General features: G+C 43.3%; 1 protein-coding gene across 1 annotated transcript; it reads left to right on the top strand.

The window, feature by feature from the left end:
* Nucleotides 1–16,021: 16,021 nt before the first annotated feature.
* On the top strand, nt 16,022–17,175 carry LOC117859567 (uncharacterized). The gene has a single exon (XM_034742695.2). The coding sequence runs from the start codon at nt 16,247–16,249 to the stop codon at nt 16,889–16,891; it is 645 nt and encodes a 214-aa protein (XP_034598586.1). The 5' UTR covers nt 16,022–16,246; the 3' UTR covers nt 16,892–17,175.
* Nucleotides 17,176–17,958: the final 783 nt, after the last annotated feature.

The raw sequence follows: 17,958 nt of genomic DNA, 5'->3' as shown, positions 1-17,958 counted from the left end.
TGGAGTAGTTTTACTCCTGGTCGGTTAAGTCTTGTTGAGCTTAGTAGCTCAGCCTTGTTGTGGCTTTCTTTTTCAGGTGAAGCCGCAGCTCCTGAGTCTTCTCCTATTGGCACTTGGCCACCCCAACACCCTCCGGGTTGGACGGTCGAGTGGGATCCCTCCTCGAACGGCGAGGAAAGGGATCACTGATGTCTTGGCTGGCCTCACCAAGGACGTCCAACCCCGGCGCTAGCTTCCGCTGTTTTATCTTTCCGCTGCTTTGAACCTTGTAAAACTCTGTTTTCCGTTTTGTTGTTGAACTAAATGGTCAATTTGTTTAACTCAGTGGACCTGTTGTATTCCCTGGAACCGCTCACCTTTGTGTGAGTTTGCTAACTCGGTCCTGTTAAAGTGGTTAAATCGGATGAAATCCGACGGCACTTCGTGTTAATTTAGCTAAGACATGAGTGTCGCGTGTTAGGCGACTTAACCATGTTTTAATCAAGCTAATCCGAGGTGGTTCCGCCACATGTAGGCTTGTATTCCACATATACACAAGAGCTCTATCCACCAAAGTGCTCAAGAGAAGATTAAGATAATTATTATAAGGTTTAGATCTTGATTAGTACTAGGTTAGGCCTATTAGCATATTGCTTTAGGATTTAGCCTAGAGTTAGGCAAGGTTTACATACCTCCTTGTTATTGGTGCTTGCTCGCACCAAGAGTTGTAAATCCGGGGCTTGTAAGTGTTGCGAGATATAGAAACTCTACCAAGATCTATGTGTTGCTATCTACATGTGCATTATTGGGGCACCAAGATAGATTTTTTTCCAAAATCTATCTAGATGTGCATTAGGTTTGTGGAGTGGCTGTCGGTGATTATGAAAGGGAAGAGAGGTCCTTAGCATTTTGCCGAAACTCTACCAAGTGAAGAGCGGCAAGAAGGTCCAGGAGAGGCTAGGCAGAGACCCACTTGCGCGTGGGGAATGCCCGTCAGCTATCCTACGGAGTTACTTGATCGGAGAGCTTATGCCCTTGCACGAGCATTCCCTTGAGAGGGGCTCCAACAATAGGCATACCTCGGTAAAAATCGCTATGTCACCGTGAAAGGAGTTTGTCTTTTCTACCTCACTTACCTTCTGCATTTCTTATTGCACTTACCTTCCGTATTTACCTTTCCTAGAATTGTCATGTTTAGTTCATAGGATTGGAACCTAGGGTGCAAAACTCTTTTGTGGTAGAGATAGCAACACATAGAAAAAACTTAATGCACATCTAGATAGATTTTGAAAAAAAAAAATTATATATGCTTGGAACCTTAATTTTTAGGATACCCAATTCACCCTCTCTTAGAGTGTCACGGTCCCTCACTCGACATATATTTTGAGGTAGTGCCAGCAAATAAGAGGTGTAGGACTATCTTTCTACGTGCTGAAATTAAAGCACACATGTCACTACCCACACAATTACGTTTAATCAAGCTATTCGAATTGCATTTAGAACGGCGAGCCACTACATGAATATTTGGACCTTTAGAGGAATTTGGCACTCGAGAGCTCTTTTGTTAGCATACCCACTACTCCCCCAGAACAAGTGCTGGTACACTGATCTTAATATCTCACTGAGAAATGAATATGATGGTAAGTATATGATTGTAACGAATCACACAAGTAGTTGTACGTAAAGTTGGCTAGACATGTTGTATGAACCAGTGGCCATCGACTTACACAAAGTATTCAATGATTTGCATAGTATGTTTACATCTTACTGTGTTCACCATTGCAACAGTATTAGACTAGCATAAATTTTAAATTTTAAAAATAGATTTCCTAGTTTTAAGAGCTTTATTTCTCTACCCTTAGGTGGTTACCCATCACATTGTTTATCAAGGGATACATTATTTTCCTATGTTTGGAACTTGGAAAGTAATGTTTTCTTTGCCAAAAAGGAATTTAAAAGTAGTACAGCTACATGCAAGCCAAATCAATACTACATTTGTTTGCTTTTTAACTGATGTTTTGGGCATACGGTCTCCAATTCATATTCCTTTCCTTTATTTTCTCGGAGCAATTTTGTTGAAATTTATGGAAAATATAATTATTTAAAAGTACCAGTCAACTAATATACAAATATTAATCTTTGGTGCATATCAGTGGTCAAAGTTGCCAACTAATCTCATGTAAAACACTAGTGTACTAACTAATCCCGGTAGTAAAATACTTGACGTCTTTTATGCTTTACAATCTTCTAGTGCTATTAAAGTATATACAAAATGTAACTATAATAAACTTTTAAGATTATAAAAACACTTCTCAATACAAATATACACATGATTCGTTTCTGAATCTCTAGAGTGAGGGGGATAGAGAAAGATAGAGCGAGCTTTTGAATATATATATATATATATATATATATATATATTCAGTTTGATTTAATGAAATACGTCGGTGACAAAATCCAAACGGATGACATCAATTCTGAATAGCTGTAAGCGATTGGGGTCCCTCAGATAGAGATGAGTTGCTATTGTTGGGATACGAGGTAGGCTACGCTAGCGCCAAATAAAATTTTTCTACCGCGTAAATCAGGAAAACTGCCGTATATGGATCACGGGATTACCACTTGACGCACTGGTGCGGAAGACGTAGAATCGCGTCGGGGCAGCGAAGTTGATCATCGTAGTCGATCACGTCGACGTCAAGCAACTCCTCAGCAGCTCGTCCACGTGCAGCAAGGTCATCCTCGTGCCACGTCTCGTCGGCGGCTCGTCGTGGCTCGTCCAAGTGCTGCAAGTGCAACACCTTCAAGGTATCCACACGTGCAGCGAGGAAGCGTCGCAAGCCGGACTGCTAGGTCCGCGAGTTGCAATAGGGCGAGGACGTGGGAGGCGCGGCAGATGTGTTTTTGGCTAAGGGGATGAAACTCTAGGGCGCCCACCCCTCTATTTATAGAGGTTCCTAACGTGCCTCCGTGTCCAAGGCCCATTAGTACTTCTAAACCTGATCCAACTCGGATCATATCCGAATTGGGCTTCCAGCCCCTAAAGTGTGTGAGCCTATTGGTTCGGATACGTCTAGACATGGCCCGAGTACTCCTACTCGACCCAATAGTCAGTAGCGGCCTCTAGCAAGACGTGCCAACTCCTATACGCACACGAAGATCATATCAGACGAACTGTCACAACATCACGGACATGCTATTCCCTTTGCGTCACGATATTTGGTCTAGCTTCAAGCCGACCGCTCTTTCTCGATATTGTGATTTGGAATCCCTTTGTAGGTTAACTCTTAACCATACGTAGCATGGTCATGCATTTTTGGATTCGATCACTCGAGGGGTTCAGAGATATCACTCTCAATCATAGAGGGGCAAATCCCATCTTGATTGACCATGTCTCACAGCAAGCTTCTTGACAAACCCAAAAGCTACCTTTTTAACTACCCTGTCACGGTGTAGCATTTGATAGCCCCTAAGTAAGTCGATCCACATCTTGAGTACATGAGACAATCTCAGGTCTAAGGACAAAGCATACATATTGTGTAAAGAGAGAACTACTTCTCATGTTGGGTCAGTCCTAGCACATGTCTCTACATGTGCCTACATTATTAGTTTGACATCTCCATATCCATGACTTGTGAAACATAGTCATCAACTAATATATGTACTAGTCTAATATTCATGTGTGTCCGCACATGAACTCCGATTTGGGATAACTTTTAGAATAACCATACAAGTAAAGAGTTCACATACAATTCACATAATTGCAGATCAATTCAAGTAGTCTTTAATGGATATTCAATGAACACAATATAAATCATGGATACAAATGGAATATCATCATCTCTATGATTGCCTCTAGGGCATAACTCCAACAGTCTCCCACTTGCACTAGAGTCAATCTAGAAGATATCTAATACCTATAGCTGTTATGTGTGCATCATGCTTAGCTTGCGGGAGAGGCTTTGTCAAAGGATCGAAAATATTCAGATCCGTGTGTATTTTGCATATCTTGATCTCACCCCAATTAGCGAAGTCTCGAATGAGATAAAATCGCCGCATTACGTGTTTGTTCTTCTCGTGATTCATTGGCTCCTTTGCTTGCGCAATTGCCCCATTGTTAGTATAGTAGAGATTCAATGGGCTGGATGCATTTGGAAACACACCAAGCTCAATAAGGAAATTCCTTATCCAAACACCCTCCTTCACGGCTTCCGAAGCCGCGATGTCCTCGGCTTCTGTCGTAGAATCGGCCACCGTCTCCTGCTTGGAACTCTTCCAACTAACAGCACCACCATTTAGCGTGAACACAAATCCTGATTGTGACTTTGAATCATCTCTGTCGGTTTGGAAACTAGCATCGGTGTAACCTGTTACAACGAGCTCCTCCTCACCTCCATAGACGAGGAACATATCTTTAGTCCTTGTTAAGTACTTAAGAATATTTTTCACCGCTGTCCAGTGACTCTCACCCGGATCAGACTGGTGTCTGCTTGTCATACTTAGTGCATATGAAACATCTAGGCGAGTACTTATCATTGCATACATGATAGATCCAATAGCCGAGGCATATGGTACTCTACTCATGCGATCCCACTCATCAGCAGTCGAAGGACACTAAGCCTTGTTGAGATGTATGCCATGTGACATAGGCAAGAACCCTTTCTTCACCTCTTCCATGCTAAACCGCTTCAACACTTTGTCAATGTAAGTATCTTGGCTTAATCCTATAAGCCTTCTCGATCTATCTCTATATGCCGCTTCCCCTAAGTCCTTCATCGAAAAACTATTTTTCAGTGAAGTATTTACGGGCTCAAGCATAGGAATATTATTTCCAATCAGCAGTATGTCATCCACATATAAGATTAGAAATACTACAGAGCTCCCACTAACCTTCTTGTAAACACAAGACTCTTCTTCATTCTTGGTGAAGCCAAACCCTTTGACCACTTCATCAAAAGGAATGTTCCAACTCCTAGATGCTTGCTTCAATCCATAAATGGATCTCTGAAGCTTGCATACTTTTCCAGCATTTTTCGGATCGACAAAACCCTCGGGCTGTATCATATACACGTCCTCAGTTAGGTTTCCATTTAGGAAAGCTATCTTGACATCCATCTGCCATATCTCAAAATCGACATATGCAGCTATAGCTAGAATCATCCGAATGGACTTAAGCATCACTACGGGCGAGAAGGTCTCGTTGTAGTCAACTCTTTGAACTTATCGAAAACCTTTTGCGACAAGTCGTGCTTTATAGATGTGAACATTTCCATCCATGTCCTTTTTATTCTTATAGATCCACTTGCACTCTATGGCTTTAACACCATCAGGCGGGTCAACCAAGTTCCAAACTTGATTGTCTCCCATGGACTCTATTTCGGATTGCAAATGGCACTCTGCCATTTTTCGGAGTCCGGGTCCATCATTGCTTCTGCATATGTCGCAGGCTCATCATTGTCCAACAATAATATTTCCCGCATTTCACGGAGCCTTGCCGACCTTCGTGGTTGTGGCGGTGCTTCTCTTGCCATAGGTGTCTCAACTTGTTCTTCTACGTTAGCATCACTCGTTGATTCTTGCCCGATCGGCTCATCTCGAACTTCTTCAAGATGCACTAACTTTCCACTCTTTTCTCCTTTGAGAAACTCTTTCTCTAGGAAAATCCCGTTCCGAGCAACAAACACTTTTGCTGTCTGACCAATTGTAGAAATAATATCCTAAAGTTTCCTTTGGATATCCCACGAAAATGCACTTATCCGACTTGGGTGTGATCTTGTCCGACTAAAGTCGCTTGACAAACATTTCACATCCCCAAATCTTTAGAAAAGACAAACTAGGAGTCTTTCCAGTCCACATCTCATATGATGTCTTAACTACGGATTTAGACGGTACCCTATTTAGTGTGAAAGCTGCTGTTTCTAGAGCGTATCCCCAAAATAATAATGGTAGGTCCGACTGGCTCATCATTGATCAAACCATGTCTAACAAAGTTTGATTACATCGCTCGGATACACCGTTTCTCTGAGGTGTTCTAGGCGGCGTAAGTTGTGGAACAATTCTGCAACTCTTTAGATGATTGCTAAATTCGTGGCTCAAATACTCGCGTCCACGATCAGATCAGAAGACCTTAATTTTCTTGCCACGCTAATTTTCAACTTCATTCTGAAATTCCTTGAACTTTTCAAAGGTTTCAGACTTGTGCCTCATTAAGTAGACATATCCATATCTACTAAAATCATCAGTAAAAGTTATGAAGTATTGGTAGCCTCCTCTGGCTGTCGTGCTCATTGGTCCGCATACATCGTTATGTACAAGTTCTAACAAGTCTAATGCTCACTCAGGAAAACCTGTGAAAGGTGCCTTGGTCATCTTGCCTATTAAGCAAGCCTCACATGTCTCGTATGATTCAAAATCAAACGAAGTTAAAAGTTCATCAATATGGAGCTTCTTCATGCATTTCTCACTTATATGACCCAAACGACAATATGCCACATGTAGGTAGTACTCAAATCATTAGGCCGAGGCCTTTTAGCATTTATGTTACAGAGAGGTGAACCATCAAGATTTAACACAAACAATCCATTCACAATGGGTGCAAAAACCATAAACATATCATTTTTAGAGATCACACAACCATTGTTTTCACTCACAAATGAATAACCATCCTTCATCAAACATGAAGGAGACATAATGTTTCGACTTAAACTAGGAACAAAATAACAATTATTTAACTCCATAATAAATCCTGACGGGAGGTGGAGTTGCATCGTCCCGACGGTCAACGCAGCAACTCTTGCATTATTACCGACACGGAAATCAACTTCTCCCTTTTCAACGCTTCTACTTCTTATCATTCCTGCATCAAATTGCAAATATGAGCAACCGATCCGGTATCAAATACCCAAGAATTAATAATTGTATCAGCGAGAAATATGTTGTCTATAACATTAACAACAAGCGTACTTGGGGTGGAAGTACTCTTACTTCCTACATTCTTCAACGAAGCTAGGTACTTCTTGCAATTTATCTTCCAGTGACCAAGTTCATGACAATAAAAACACTCTTTGTCTGGAGCAAGTCCAGGTCCAACTTTAACCTTGAGCGCTGGGTTTGGCTTGGTAGCCTTGCCCTTCTTCTTCCAAGAATTGCCCTTCTTCTTAAAGCTAGGCTTGTTCTGTATAGCCATCACATGGCTGCTACTAGCACTTTTCTTAATGTCAGCCTCTACTGTTTTAAGCATGCCACACAGTGCATTTAGACCCTTCTCCGTCACATGCATATGGTAGTTCGAGATGAAGTTCCCATAGCTAGATGGAAGAGACGAAAGAATGAAAGCAGTGAACAACTCTTTGCCAAGTAGGAAGCCTAGCTTCTCCAACCTTTGAGTGTAACCAACCATCTTGATTACGTGTGGTCCTACTGCTGCGCCTTCTGCTAGCTTGCTCTCCACAAAGGCCTTAGACACATTGAACCTTTCAGTCATGGCCTGTGTTTGGAACATGTCTCTAAGTGTCACGATCATATTGTGCGCCTCAGGGTTTGTTTTGAACTGCATCTGCAGTTCGGGTTCCATGCAAGCAAGCATAAGGCAGCTTACTTCGAGGTTACCATCGCATGCTTTCTTGTAAGCATTCTTAACAGCAGCAGGTGCATCATCAGCAGGTTCTTCTGGTAATGGGGTATCTAGAACATCTTCCTTTTTCTTAGCCCTAAGAACAATTCTCAGGTTACGGATCCAATCTGAGTAGTTTGTTCCATTCAACTTGTCCTTCTCAAGGACCGAACGCAAAGCAAATGGTGTGGTGTTGCTAGGTGTCATCTACTACAAAATAATAATGCAAAATACTAAGAAATACGTATCCATGACAGAGTAAATCGCATTAAACTATTTAACAGAATCTACTCCCACTAAAATTAATATCCCTCTATTGATACTAAGTGATTCAGGATCCACAACTAACAAGTCTACTAGTGAGCTTTAGCATCACGGCTAGCAAACAAGGTAGATCGGTAAGCAACTTCTTACTAATCATATCACATATGACTCCTGTTGTTGGGTGACATCTCTATGTCTCGGCACCCAACCTTTATGCCCCAAGGTCCTTAACCATTAAGATAACTTTGTTAAGCAAACTAACCCTTATGCGTGTAAGTGTCCGACACAAACCCGTCTAGTCAAGGAAAACTAGTGGCATCCTAATTTCATAGACCCACCACCAATTGTACAAGATATGGGATGGTGCAAGTTTTAGTTGGGAGGGCATACAAACTTAAACTTTACAAGGGATCGTTCTACTTCTAACATCACATTATGCAGGAAGTAAAAAAATAAAGAATAGCATTCACACAGTTGTGACACAGTATGTCCCGTTTCTTTATGATGATCTTCATCTCCATAGAACCTGTTCACCATGGTGATCTCCATCTCCATGTTCCATTTGCGCCATCCTCCTGGTGATGAGTCCTCCAAGAACTAGAACATGCCATTGCACCTAATAGCTAGTAATGAAGATTACATAGTTGCTTGGATCATCACAGATTGGTATGCAGACCATTAAATACATTAAAGTGACAACACATATGGGTCCAGCCGTGTTGCCGTACGCACGACACGCAGTTCACGAGTGAGTTACACACATGCATCACATACACAAAGGGGCCATACTGATCACAAGATCCATTCATCCTGCAAAACAAAGTTAGGCGTTCTAACATTCCAAACTTCAGAGGCCCGTAGCTACATCTTCCAAGCTGAATTTTGGAAATTTAATTTCGCCAAAAATGGCAAAGCCATTCAATTTAAAAGTAACTTTTTTTTGTAGATCAATTTTCATATAAAATTCGCCTCGATCCGAGATTGCACCGAAAAGTTACGGTTGTTTTACCGAAGCACACGCATACGGCAAAATTCTGATCCGGTAGTAGATCCGGTCTACTATTGCACATCTCATGCGCCTAACGTATGAACCTAGATTTCGATTCGACCAATCACATTGATCTTCGCTTGCTACAACTGGCATTACGTGTATCACTTAACTCCGATGGTGGAAATCCGACCGGTAGTAGTATGTCATTACACGACCATTGCAGCAAGAACACGAAACCAGATCATAGATCAATCTGAAAACTCGCATATCTCCATATGCACACATCCCGAATTCATAACAAAACAGCTACAGCTCTGATACCACTGTTGGGATACGAGGTAGGCTACGCTAGCGCAAAACAAAAATTTTCTACCGTGTAAACCAGGAAAACTGTTGTATATGGATCACGGGATTACCACTCGACGCACTAGTGCGGAAGATGTAGAATCATGTTGGGGCAATGAAGTTGATCAGCGTAGTCGATCACGTCGATGTCGAGCAGTTCCTCAGCAGCTCGTGCACGTGCAGCAAGGTCGTCCTCATGCCGCGGCTCGTCATCGGCTCGTCGTGGCTCAGCAGTGGCTCGTCGGCGGCTCGTCCAAGTGCTGCAGGTGCAACACCTCCAAGGTATCCACACGTGCAGGGAGGAAGCGTCACAAGCCGGACTTCTAGGTGAGGGCGTGGGAGGCACGATAGATGTGTTTTCGGCGAAAGAGATGAAACCCTAGGGTGCCCCACCCCTCTATTTATAGAGGTTCCTGACGGGCCTCTGGGTCCGAGGCCCATTAGTACTTCTAAACCTGATCCAACTTGGATCATATATGAATTGGGCTTCCAGCCCCTAAAGTGTGTGACCCTATAGGTTCAGATACGTATAGATATGGCCCGAGTACTCCTACTCGTCCCAATAGTTGGTAGCGACCTCTAGCAAGACGTGCCAACTCCTATACGTACATGAAGATCATATCAGACAAACCATCACAACATTATGTACATGCTATTCCCTTTGCCTCACGATATTTGGTCTAGCTTCAAGCCGACTGCTCTTTCTCGATCATGTGATTTGAAATCCCTTTGTAGGTTAACTGTTAACCGTAGGTAGCATGGTCATGCATTTTCGTATTCGATCATTCGAGGGGCCCAGAGATATCACTCTCAATCAGAGAGGGGCAAATCCCGTCTTGATTGACCATGTCTCATAGCATGCTTCTTGACGAACCCGAAAGCTACCTTTTTAACTACCTTGTCATGGTGTAGCGTTTGATAGCCGTTAAGTAAGTCGATCCACATCTTGAGTACATGCGACAATCCTAGGTCTATGGACAAAGCGTACATGTTGTGTAAAGAGAGAACTACTCCTCGTGTTGGGTCAGTCCTAGCACATGTCTCTAGATGTGCCTACATTATTAGTTTGACACCTCCATGTCCATGACTTGTGAAATATAGTCATCAACTAATATATGTACTAGTCTAATATTCATGTGTGTCCACACATGAACTCCAACTAGGGACAACTTTTAGAATAATCATACAAATAAAGAGTTCCACATATAGTTCACATAATTGTAGATCAATTCAAGTAGCCTTTAATGGATATTCAATGAACACAATATAAATCATGGATACAAATGGAATATCATAATGTCTATGATTGCCTCTAGGACATACCTCCAATAGCTATACTACATCGGACAATTATAGATGGCCAGATGGCCCATACATGATGGATGGTCAGAGACCCCACCATAAAAAGCACCGCATTAGCCCGACCCGGTCCATCGTGTAGTGCCTAGGCCGCTAGGACAGCCCGTAGTGCTGGCATGAGCACATCATGGTTTTGGTCCATGGCACGATGTGGCCTGGTACTTTAGGACGGTCGGCCTGCTAGCCATTCGGGGCAGCGTATATATGTTCCGACCATAGCTTTGCACCCCCAACCCCTAAATCCTAGATCATTTGCTTCGTGCCTCTGCCGTCTCCTCAGCTCCTTGCCTCTTCACTCTCCTCACCTCTCTCTCCTCTCTCCTCTCATCTTCCCCCTCTCCAGTCGGTGGCTCTCCACCGCCGCAGGCTGACACTGGCACGGCATGCCTGCTTCGCCATCTATAGTCGTCCCCTCCCCCTCCTAATCATCTCTGTTCCTCACTTTCTATCTTCCTCTCTCTCTAGTAGCCCCAAAACATAGTCTCCCTCTCATCATCTCGTAGATCCGTGGTTCGTCGACCTCACTGGTGGCTCTGGTGCTTCGGATTCACTAGTACGTCTTCGATGATTACTTAATCCTAACCCTAGATCTAGGATTTCTCGTTCTTGTGTTCTTGATCTTGAAGCTCACATCCTTTTCTTGTTCGTATCTTGATGGCAAGGATGGTGGTGGTGATGGTGCTGCTGCTAGTGCTGAGGCTGATACTGAGACCGTGAGCACCGCCAGCTGGAAGAAACGTTCATGTACCTCTGAAGCCTGGAATGATTATGAAAAGATCTACAAGGTAATTAATGGTAAGAGGTCAAACACTCAGCTAAGTGCATTCATTGTGGACACATTTACTCTAGTCTTCTGGAGGCACTAGCCATCTCTGGTGCTATCTAAAGGCTTGCAAAGTTAAGAATGTGAAGTCTCGTAAGTCCCAGTCCTTGATTCAGTTCAATTCTATTGATAGTGTCTGTCACTGGGAATACAGTGTAGAGGTTGCTCGTATTCAGCTTTGTTGTTTTATTGCTAGACCAGACTTTTCCCTCTGTTTTGGTGAATCTCATGCTTTTGAGGAGTACATTAAGGTTGCTCATAATCCTAGATTTGCTTGTCTCTAGGCAAACAACCACTAGAGATCTTGTCAAGTACTATGATGTCTGTCATATTAAGCTTATAGAATCTTTGAGGTCTGGTGTTTCCTCTGTTGCTATTACATCTGATAGTTGGTCCGGTAATGCTATGGAAGACTATCTTAGTTAGTGTGGTAGCTCATTATTTTAATTTTGGTTGGCAATTAGAGAAGAGGATAAATGGTTTTAGGCTGAATCCCACACTATTAAGAACACTGCTAATCGTGTGTATGGTGTGCTAGATGAGTATGGATTGAGTGAAAAAAGTGTTCTCTATTACTTTTGACAATGCATCTGCTAATACCAATGCCAATAAGCTCACACCTACACTGTCTGCTTATACTGGTGATTGTTGGCGGCTGTTAGTGCGCCAAGTTATGTGAACCGCAAGTGCACGGATCGGTTGTAACTCTTCCCTCAGAGTATTCCCCCAAGGTTTATCAATCCGTGGAACTTATAATGCAAGAACTACTTCAACTAGCATTGTTAGTATGAACCTTATTTATGAGTAGATCAGATGTAATCAACATATACATACAGATAATAGATATGAACAAGAGGTAACCATTCTAGAGCAACATAGACTATGCATACGTTGTAATTCTGAGCAAGACATCAAAGCCAGACAAATGTGATTCTTAAACAAAAGCATTTAAATCTACACCTCCGATCTGGCTCCCAAAAACCCTCACCTTACACAAAGCAAATCATGTCACGATCCCCCTATCAACGTAGTTAGTTTAAGAGCAATAACATAAGAACATGTCATACTCATTGGTAGATCAGGCATGCAAATCTAGTCACCACAACCACATAAACATCCTATGCAATCTATCATCAATCATAGATTGAAAACAAGCAAACTCGATAGGGCATAAAACCATAGAAGGAGGCACTGAGATCGCTAGAGAACTGGAACACATCTATTACTTCACCATGAATGATTGTATATCACCAGATCTCTACCGGGATCCTACTTTGATCTGTTGATTCTAGCTCCTAAACTCCAATGTGGATCTTCCTTGCAGGGTTTCCATGTCAGCTAGGGTTTAGCTATGCTAATCCCTATACAATTGCATGCCCCTCGGCTCTCCAAAGTGGTGTCTGTCAGGCTCCTTCTGCTTCTATGTTGCTTACCATCGAATACGTTGAGATGATTCCACATGGTGATGGAGAATGGGGGTATTTATAGCTTAGAGGACCCATGGTTGAAATGGGAAGTTGAGGGGGCGAGGGAATGGCCCAGACCCATCAGCCTAGGTGTGTCTAGGCTGATTGGCCTAATCCTTCCTTTTTGCCTCTCGTGCCTCCCTTCGTCCCCAAGTCTCGTCTGGTGTTTTGGAGTCTTCTTCTCGCTTGCATGTGGGCCTGGCACGATGGTAACCTCGGGATAAGAATGGTTCTTGATAATCTTCCAAATCCCGCTTGATTCACTTTGATCCCGGGATCAACTTGGCATATCTTCAGAGACTTTAGCCCTTAAGTGTTCCTGGAGGATTGCTCACCAAGAATGAGCACGAATGGGCCCCTGGGGACCCTAGGCCGATCGGCATGGACTCCATATGCTGATTGGCCTAGACCCTTTTTGGGCCTGTTGGCCTTCGTATTTCTCTATGTTGTCACTTGCTTAGGGCTTTATCCAATTATGCTCCATTATAGTCCAATTTCCAGTAAAAATAGAATATCCTCTAAAATACAATGCATATGTGAAAATGAGTCATTTATTAGGTATGATCAATAGTCTAGGTATTAACTTCATATCTTTTTTGAAGATAAACAAGGGGTAGGTGTCATTAACAAGCGCTAACAGTGATCTGTTCTTGCATCAATGTTGTGCTTATCATATCATCAGTCTTATTGTTAAGTCTGCATTGGGTGAGATTAAGCTTTACCTACAAGCACTCATATATGCAATTTCATTGTTAACTCTTCTAACCAGCGCATTGTTGCATTTAAGCGCTTTTGCATTGCTGTGAATGTTCATCTTAGATTGTTTGGTTTGGACATAGATGTGAGGTGGAACTCTACATACATATTATGCTTATTCACCTGGTCCCTTACATGCAAACATTTAGTGTGTTTATCAGACTAACTACCCCTTAGCAGAAGGCGAGCCTTTACTTTTGATAGATGATAATTGGGATGTTGCGGAGAAAATATTATCATTCCTTGAACTATTTTATGATTCAACTTGTGCACTATTCTAGTATTTATTATCCTACATCTCCACTTATGTTGCATCATCTTGTTCAGATAGCTAAGCACCTAAAGCATTATGATATTGATAGATTGCTTAGACATGTGGTTGTCCCTATAAAGGATTACTATCTGAAGTACTGGAGGGACATTCCTTTGCTTTATTTCATTGCATTTATTATGGATCCTAGAGATAAATTAAAAGGTTTTACCAATGTGCTTAGGTTGTTATCTAATCTTATTGGTACTGATTGCTCTGCTTATTTAACTGAGGTAAGAGCCGAACTTTCTACCATATTTAAGAAGTATGATGACAAGTTTGATGCAGTTGATTGCAAAAGCCTCCACAACCACCCAGTACTAGTAGAAAAAAAAAACTACTGGGATGATATTTTTGGAGATGTTGGTGGTGCATTTGATATTGGCCCCTGTCCTATTCCTAGTACTTCTTTCTACTCCCCCTCTTCCTCTGTCTAGAAGAACCTCTACAAGTGCCTCAGCAAGCACTGGAGCAGCTAGTATTGGTATTGGTTCTAAACTCTCTTGCTACTTGGACAGTGATACTGTCAACCAGTATGAAGATGAATTCAACATCTTGAACTGGTGGCATGATCACAAACTTACATGTCAATCTTAGCTAAAGATGTTATGACTGTGCTTTTTTCTACTATATCATCAAAATATGCTTTTAGTACTTCTGGCAGGATCATTGAGGAGCGTCGGTGTCGACTGTACCCTGAAATGGTGGAGATGCTCCTCTGCATCAAGGATCGGGAGGCTTTAGAAGCACATAGTGGAGGACAAGGACCTTAAAGCTAGCTTTGAAAATTTGTATCTTGATGATTCAAATGTGAAACTAATACTATTTTGATTCTGGAGCTGTAATAATGATGAACCTTTTATTGGTTGAGTTAGGATATACTTTTTTTCCTACCTAGGGTTTCTCACGAGGTGTGAGTTTTATCTAAACATGTATTTTAATGAAGCAGTCATTGCAGCAGCTCAAACTTATTTTGAAATATTGTTTGTCATGTGTTTGTGAATCTTTGATGTGTTGTGTGTACCAGTGATGTGCTAAGTGAATCTAAGATGTTAATTTGTGAATCAGAGATGTGAATGTGAATGTGAATCATAGATTTGAATGGAACTATGAAAGTTTTTAATTCTTGTTGAAATGCTTAGTAGAATGAGGTGTGGATGGCATGCCCTGTCAGGCACGGCACTAACACGCTAGGCCTTCCGTATCATCGTGCTGGCATGCTAAAAACCTCTTAGGGGTGTTTGGGAGATAGGAGCTAAACTTTAGTCCCGTCACATCGGATGTTCGGATGCTAATTAGAAGGACTAAATATGAGCTAATTACAAAACTAATAGCAGAACCCCTAGGCTAAATCATGGGACGAATCTATTGAGCCTAATTAATCCATCATTAGCAAATGATTACTGTAGCACCACATTGTCAAATTATGGACTAATTAGGCTTAATAGATTCGTCTCGCGATTTAGCCTAGAGGTTGGGTAATTAGTTTTGTAATTAGTCTAGGTTTAATACTCCTAATTAGTGTCCAAACATTCGATATGACGGGGGCTAAAATTTAACCCCCTCCTCCAAACACCCCCTTAGTAGCGTGCGTGGGCTGCTGTCTCAACAAGGCGTGCTGGCACGACACAATTAAGTCATCGTGCCAAATCATTGCTAGCGATGTGTTAGCGTCGGACCGTCTAGTTGACCATCTATATAGATAATGAATTCGATAATTTATATTTTTTTGTGTAGCAAGAGATCACACTACACATTCCAAGCTAAATAGATTAAAAGATACTCCCTCTGTTCCAAAGTATAAGTTGTTTTGTTTTTTAATTCTTAGATTTTGTTAGGCAGCTTGATATATATTATGTCTAGATACATAGTAAAATGTGTACATCTAGAAAGTTAAAAATAATTTATAATTTGGGACGGACGGAGTATTAACGTTCATAATTTGAAAAGCTGCCGGATAAAGCCAAAAACCCAAAGGGCGTATTTCCTGGTTACTTCACATGCTGACAGATTTTCTAAAAGAAAAGAGATTTTCTTGTGCTAGCCAAGACGACACCACAGCAGAAAGAAGCACGAGGGCCAGCCTGCTTTCCAAGCTTCAGCGCAGGCCCAGTTCTGATGACTGGTGCGTGTCTGGTGCACACATACCTTATCCACCCGCCTCCATCTGTCTCCACACTCCGCAGCAGCATCAGAGCAGGGCATATCCCCCTCTCATGACTCCATGGATTCCTTGGCTCGCCTCCCCTAAGCCATCTCCCTAAACCGCAAGAAGAACACAGTCGCAGAGCATTTTCGCCCTGGGAAAAGAGCCGAAAGAGAGGTTGATCACGCCGCCGCAATGGCGTTAGCCTGCACAGCCAGGCTAATCCACCCCTGCATGGTGTCCAAGAATCCAAGGACACCGCCGCCCCCCTTACACCTCCACACCCATAGGCCCGCGGCCGCCACCACGCTGTCGCTGATACCGTCGTCGTCCCATCACTTCGCGCTCCACTCCGTCGACGTCTCCAAGGACGACAAGCCGCTCGATTCGCCGCCGCCGGCGACGACAACGACGACTGCGGAGAGTGCTCAAGTAGACGCCGCTGGGGGAGGAGCCGAGGCCGCGCCGTTGGAGACGGAGGAGGACGACGGCCTGAAGCTGGACCCGCGGCGGTTCGAGGAGAAGTTCGCGGTGCTCAACACGGGGATCCATGAGTGCCGGTCGTGCGGGTACCGATACGACCAGGCGTCGGGGGATCCGTCTTACCCGGTGCCGCCGGGCCTGCCGTTCGCGCAGCTGCCCGACGACTGGCGGTGCCCCACCTGCGGCGCCGCTCAGTCCTTCTTCGAGAGCAAGAGTGTCGAGATCGCCGGGTTCGCGCAGAACCAGCAGTTCGGGCTCGGCGGCAACTCCCTCACCTCGGGACAGAAGGGGCTGCTCATCTACGGCAGCCTCCTCCTCGGCTTCCTCTTCTTCATCTCCGGCTACTTCTTGCAATGAGCTAGAACCACGACGGCAGCTATTGCTTGACGGCTTGACGCGATGGTCAGTTCTAGGTGTGAGTTCTTGTTGCTTGCCTGGTTAATTGCTAAATTGGTGTGAATACATAACGATATATAAGCATGTACCAGAGGAGATGGAGAGACTCCATTGATTTTGTGAATGCAATTGGGATATCTACGAGACGAAGTGCTATAGATTTTGCAATTAATCAGTCAGAGCAATGACTCACTTTTATTTTGGAAAAAAATAAAGTTTACCAGCTTCCGATTGATGGGTTTCCATTGCTTGCTTCCTCTGTTTTTAATTTTTATATGTCGTTTTAATCAGTTTTTAATCAACAAGCGCTCAACAATACTCGAAAACAGCAAATGCGGTTTTCTAGGAGGTGGTGGTATTTGTGGTAGGCTGAGAACCTGACCCTGGAGTCCACCATTTTACAAGATGTACCATTTTACAAGATGTGCAAGATGGATGACGACTTTGACAATGGTAGCTGGAACCCTTGCCCACCAATCCCGCCAGGCAGCGGTGCCGTAACGCAGTGACGGAGCCAGAACTGAATGGTAGTTGGGGCCGGATGTGGTGGCACAGCGTGGGTTAAAGTCAAGAATTTCATATTAGGGTGTGCTCCGCTACAATTTTTTCAGTCCGCGGCCAAATCATACTGTCAAATACTTCTAGCTCCAACAATTCCAATTAAAAAACAAGTTGATCTAAGATCAATCTCAAAGTTTTTTTCTTCAACCATTGTTTCAAACCACCTCATGGAATTATGAGGTAATTGCCCATCTTGGTTAAACATGACCGGTCCGCCTCCTCTCTCCGTGAGCCATATGCCGGCCGGTGCCTAATCTACCGTGCAGCGGGCCCCAAGTCAGCGACGTGAGCTCCACGACAGCCGCCACCGCCAAGCGCAGCTCGTCATTCGCCCGCATTGGAGGTGCGACCTTGGAGCGGGTGGGGTCAGTGCTATAAGCTGACGGGCGGCGGCAAGCACGGATTGACAGCGAAAAGGATAAAGTTGGACTGGTGGACCATGTAGATAAAAATTTGTAGCAACCTGA

Source organism: Setaria viridis, chromosome 6 (assembly GCF_005286985.2).
Source record: "Setaria viridis chromosome 6, Setaria_viridis_v4.0, whole genome shotgun sequence".
Lineage (NCBI taxonomy): Eukaryota > Viridiplantae > Streptophyta > Magnoliopsida > Poales > Poaceae > Setaria > Setaria viridis.
The sequence above is the reverse complement of the archived record's forward strand: the minus strand, read 5'-3'. Positions and strand labels throughout refer to the sequence as shown.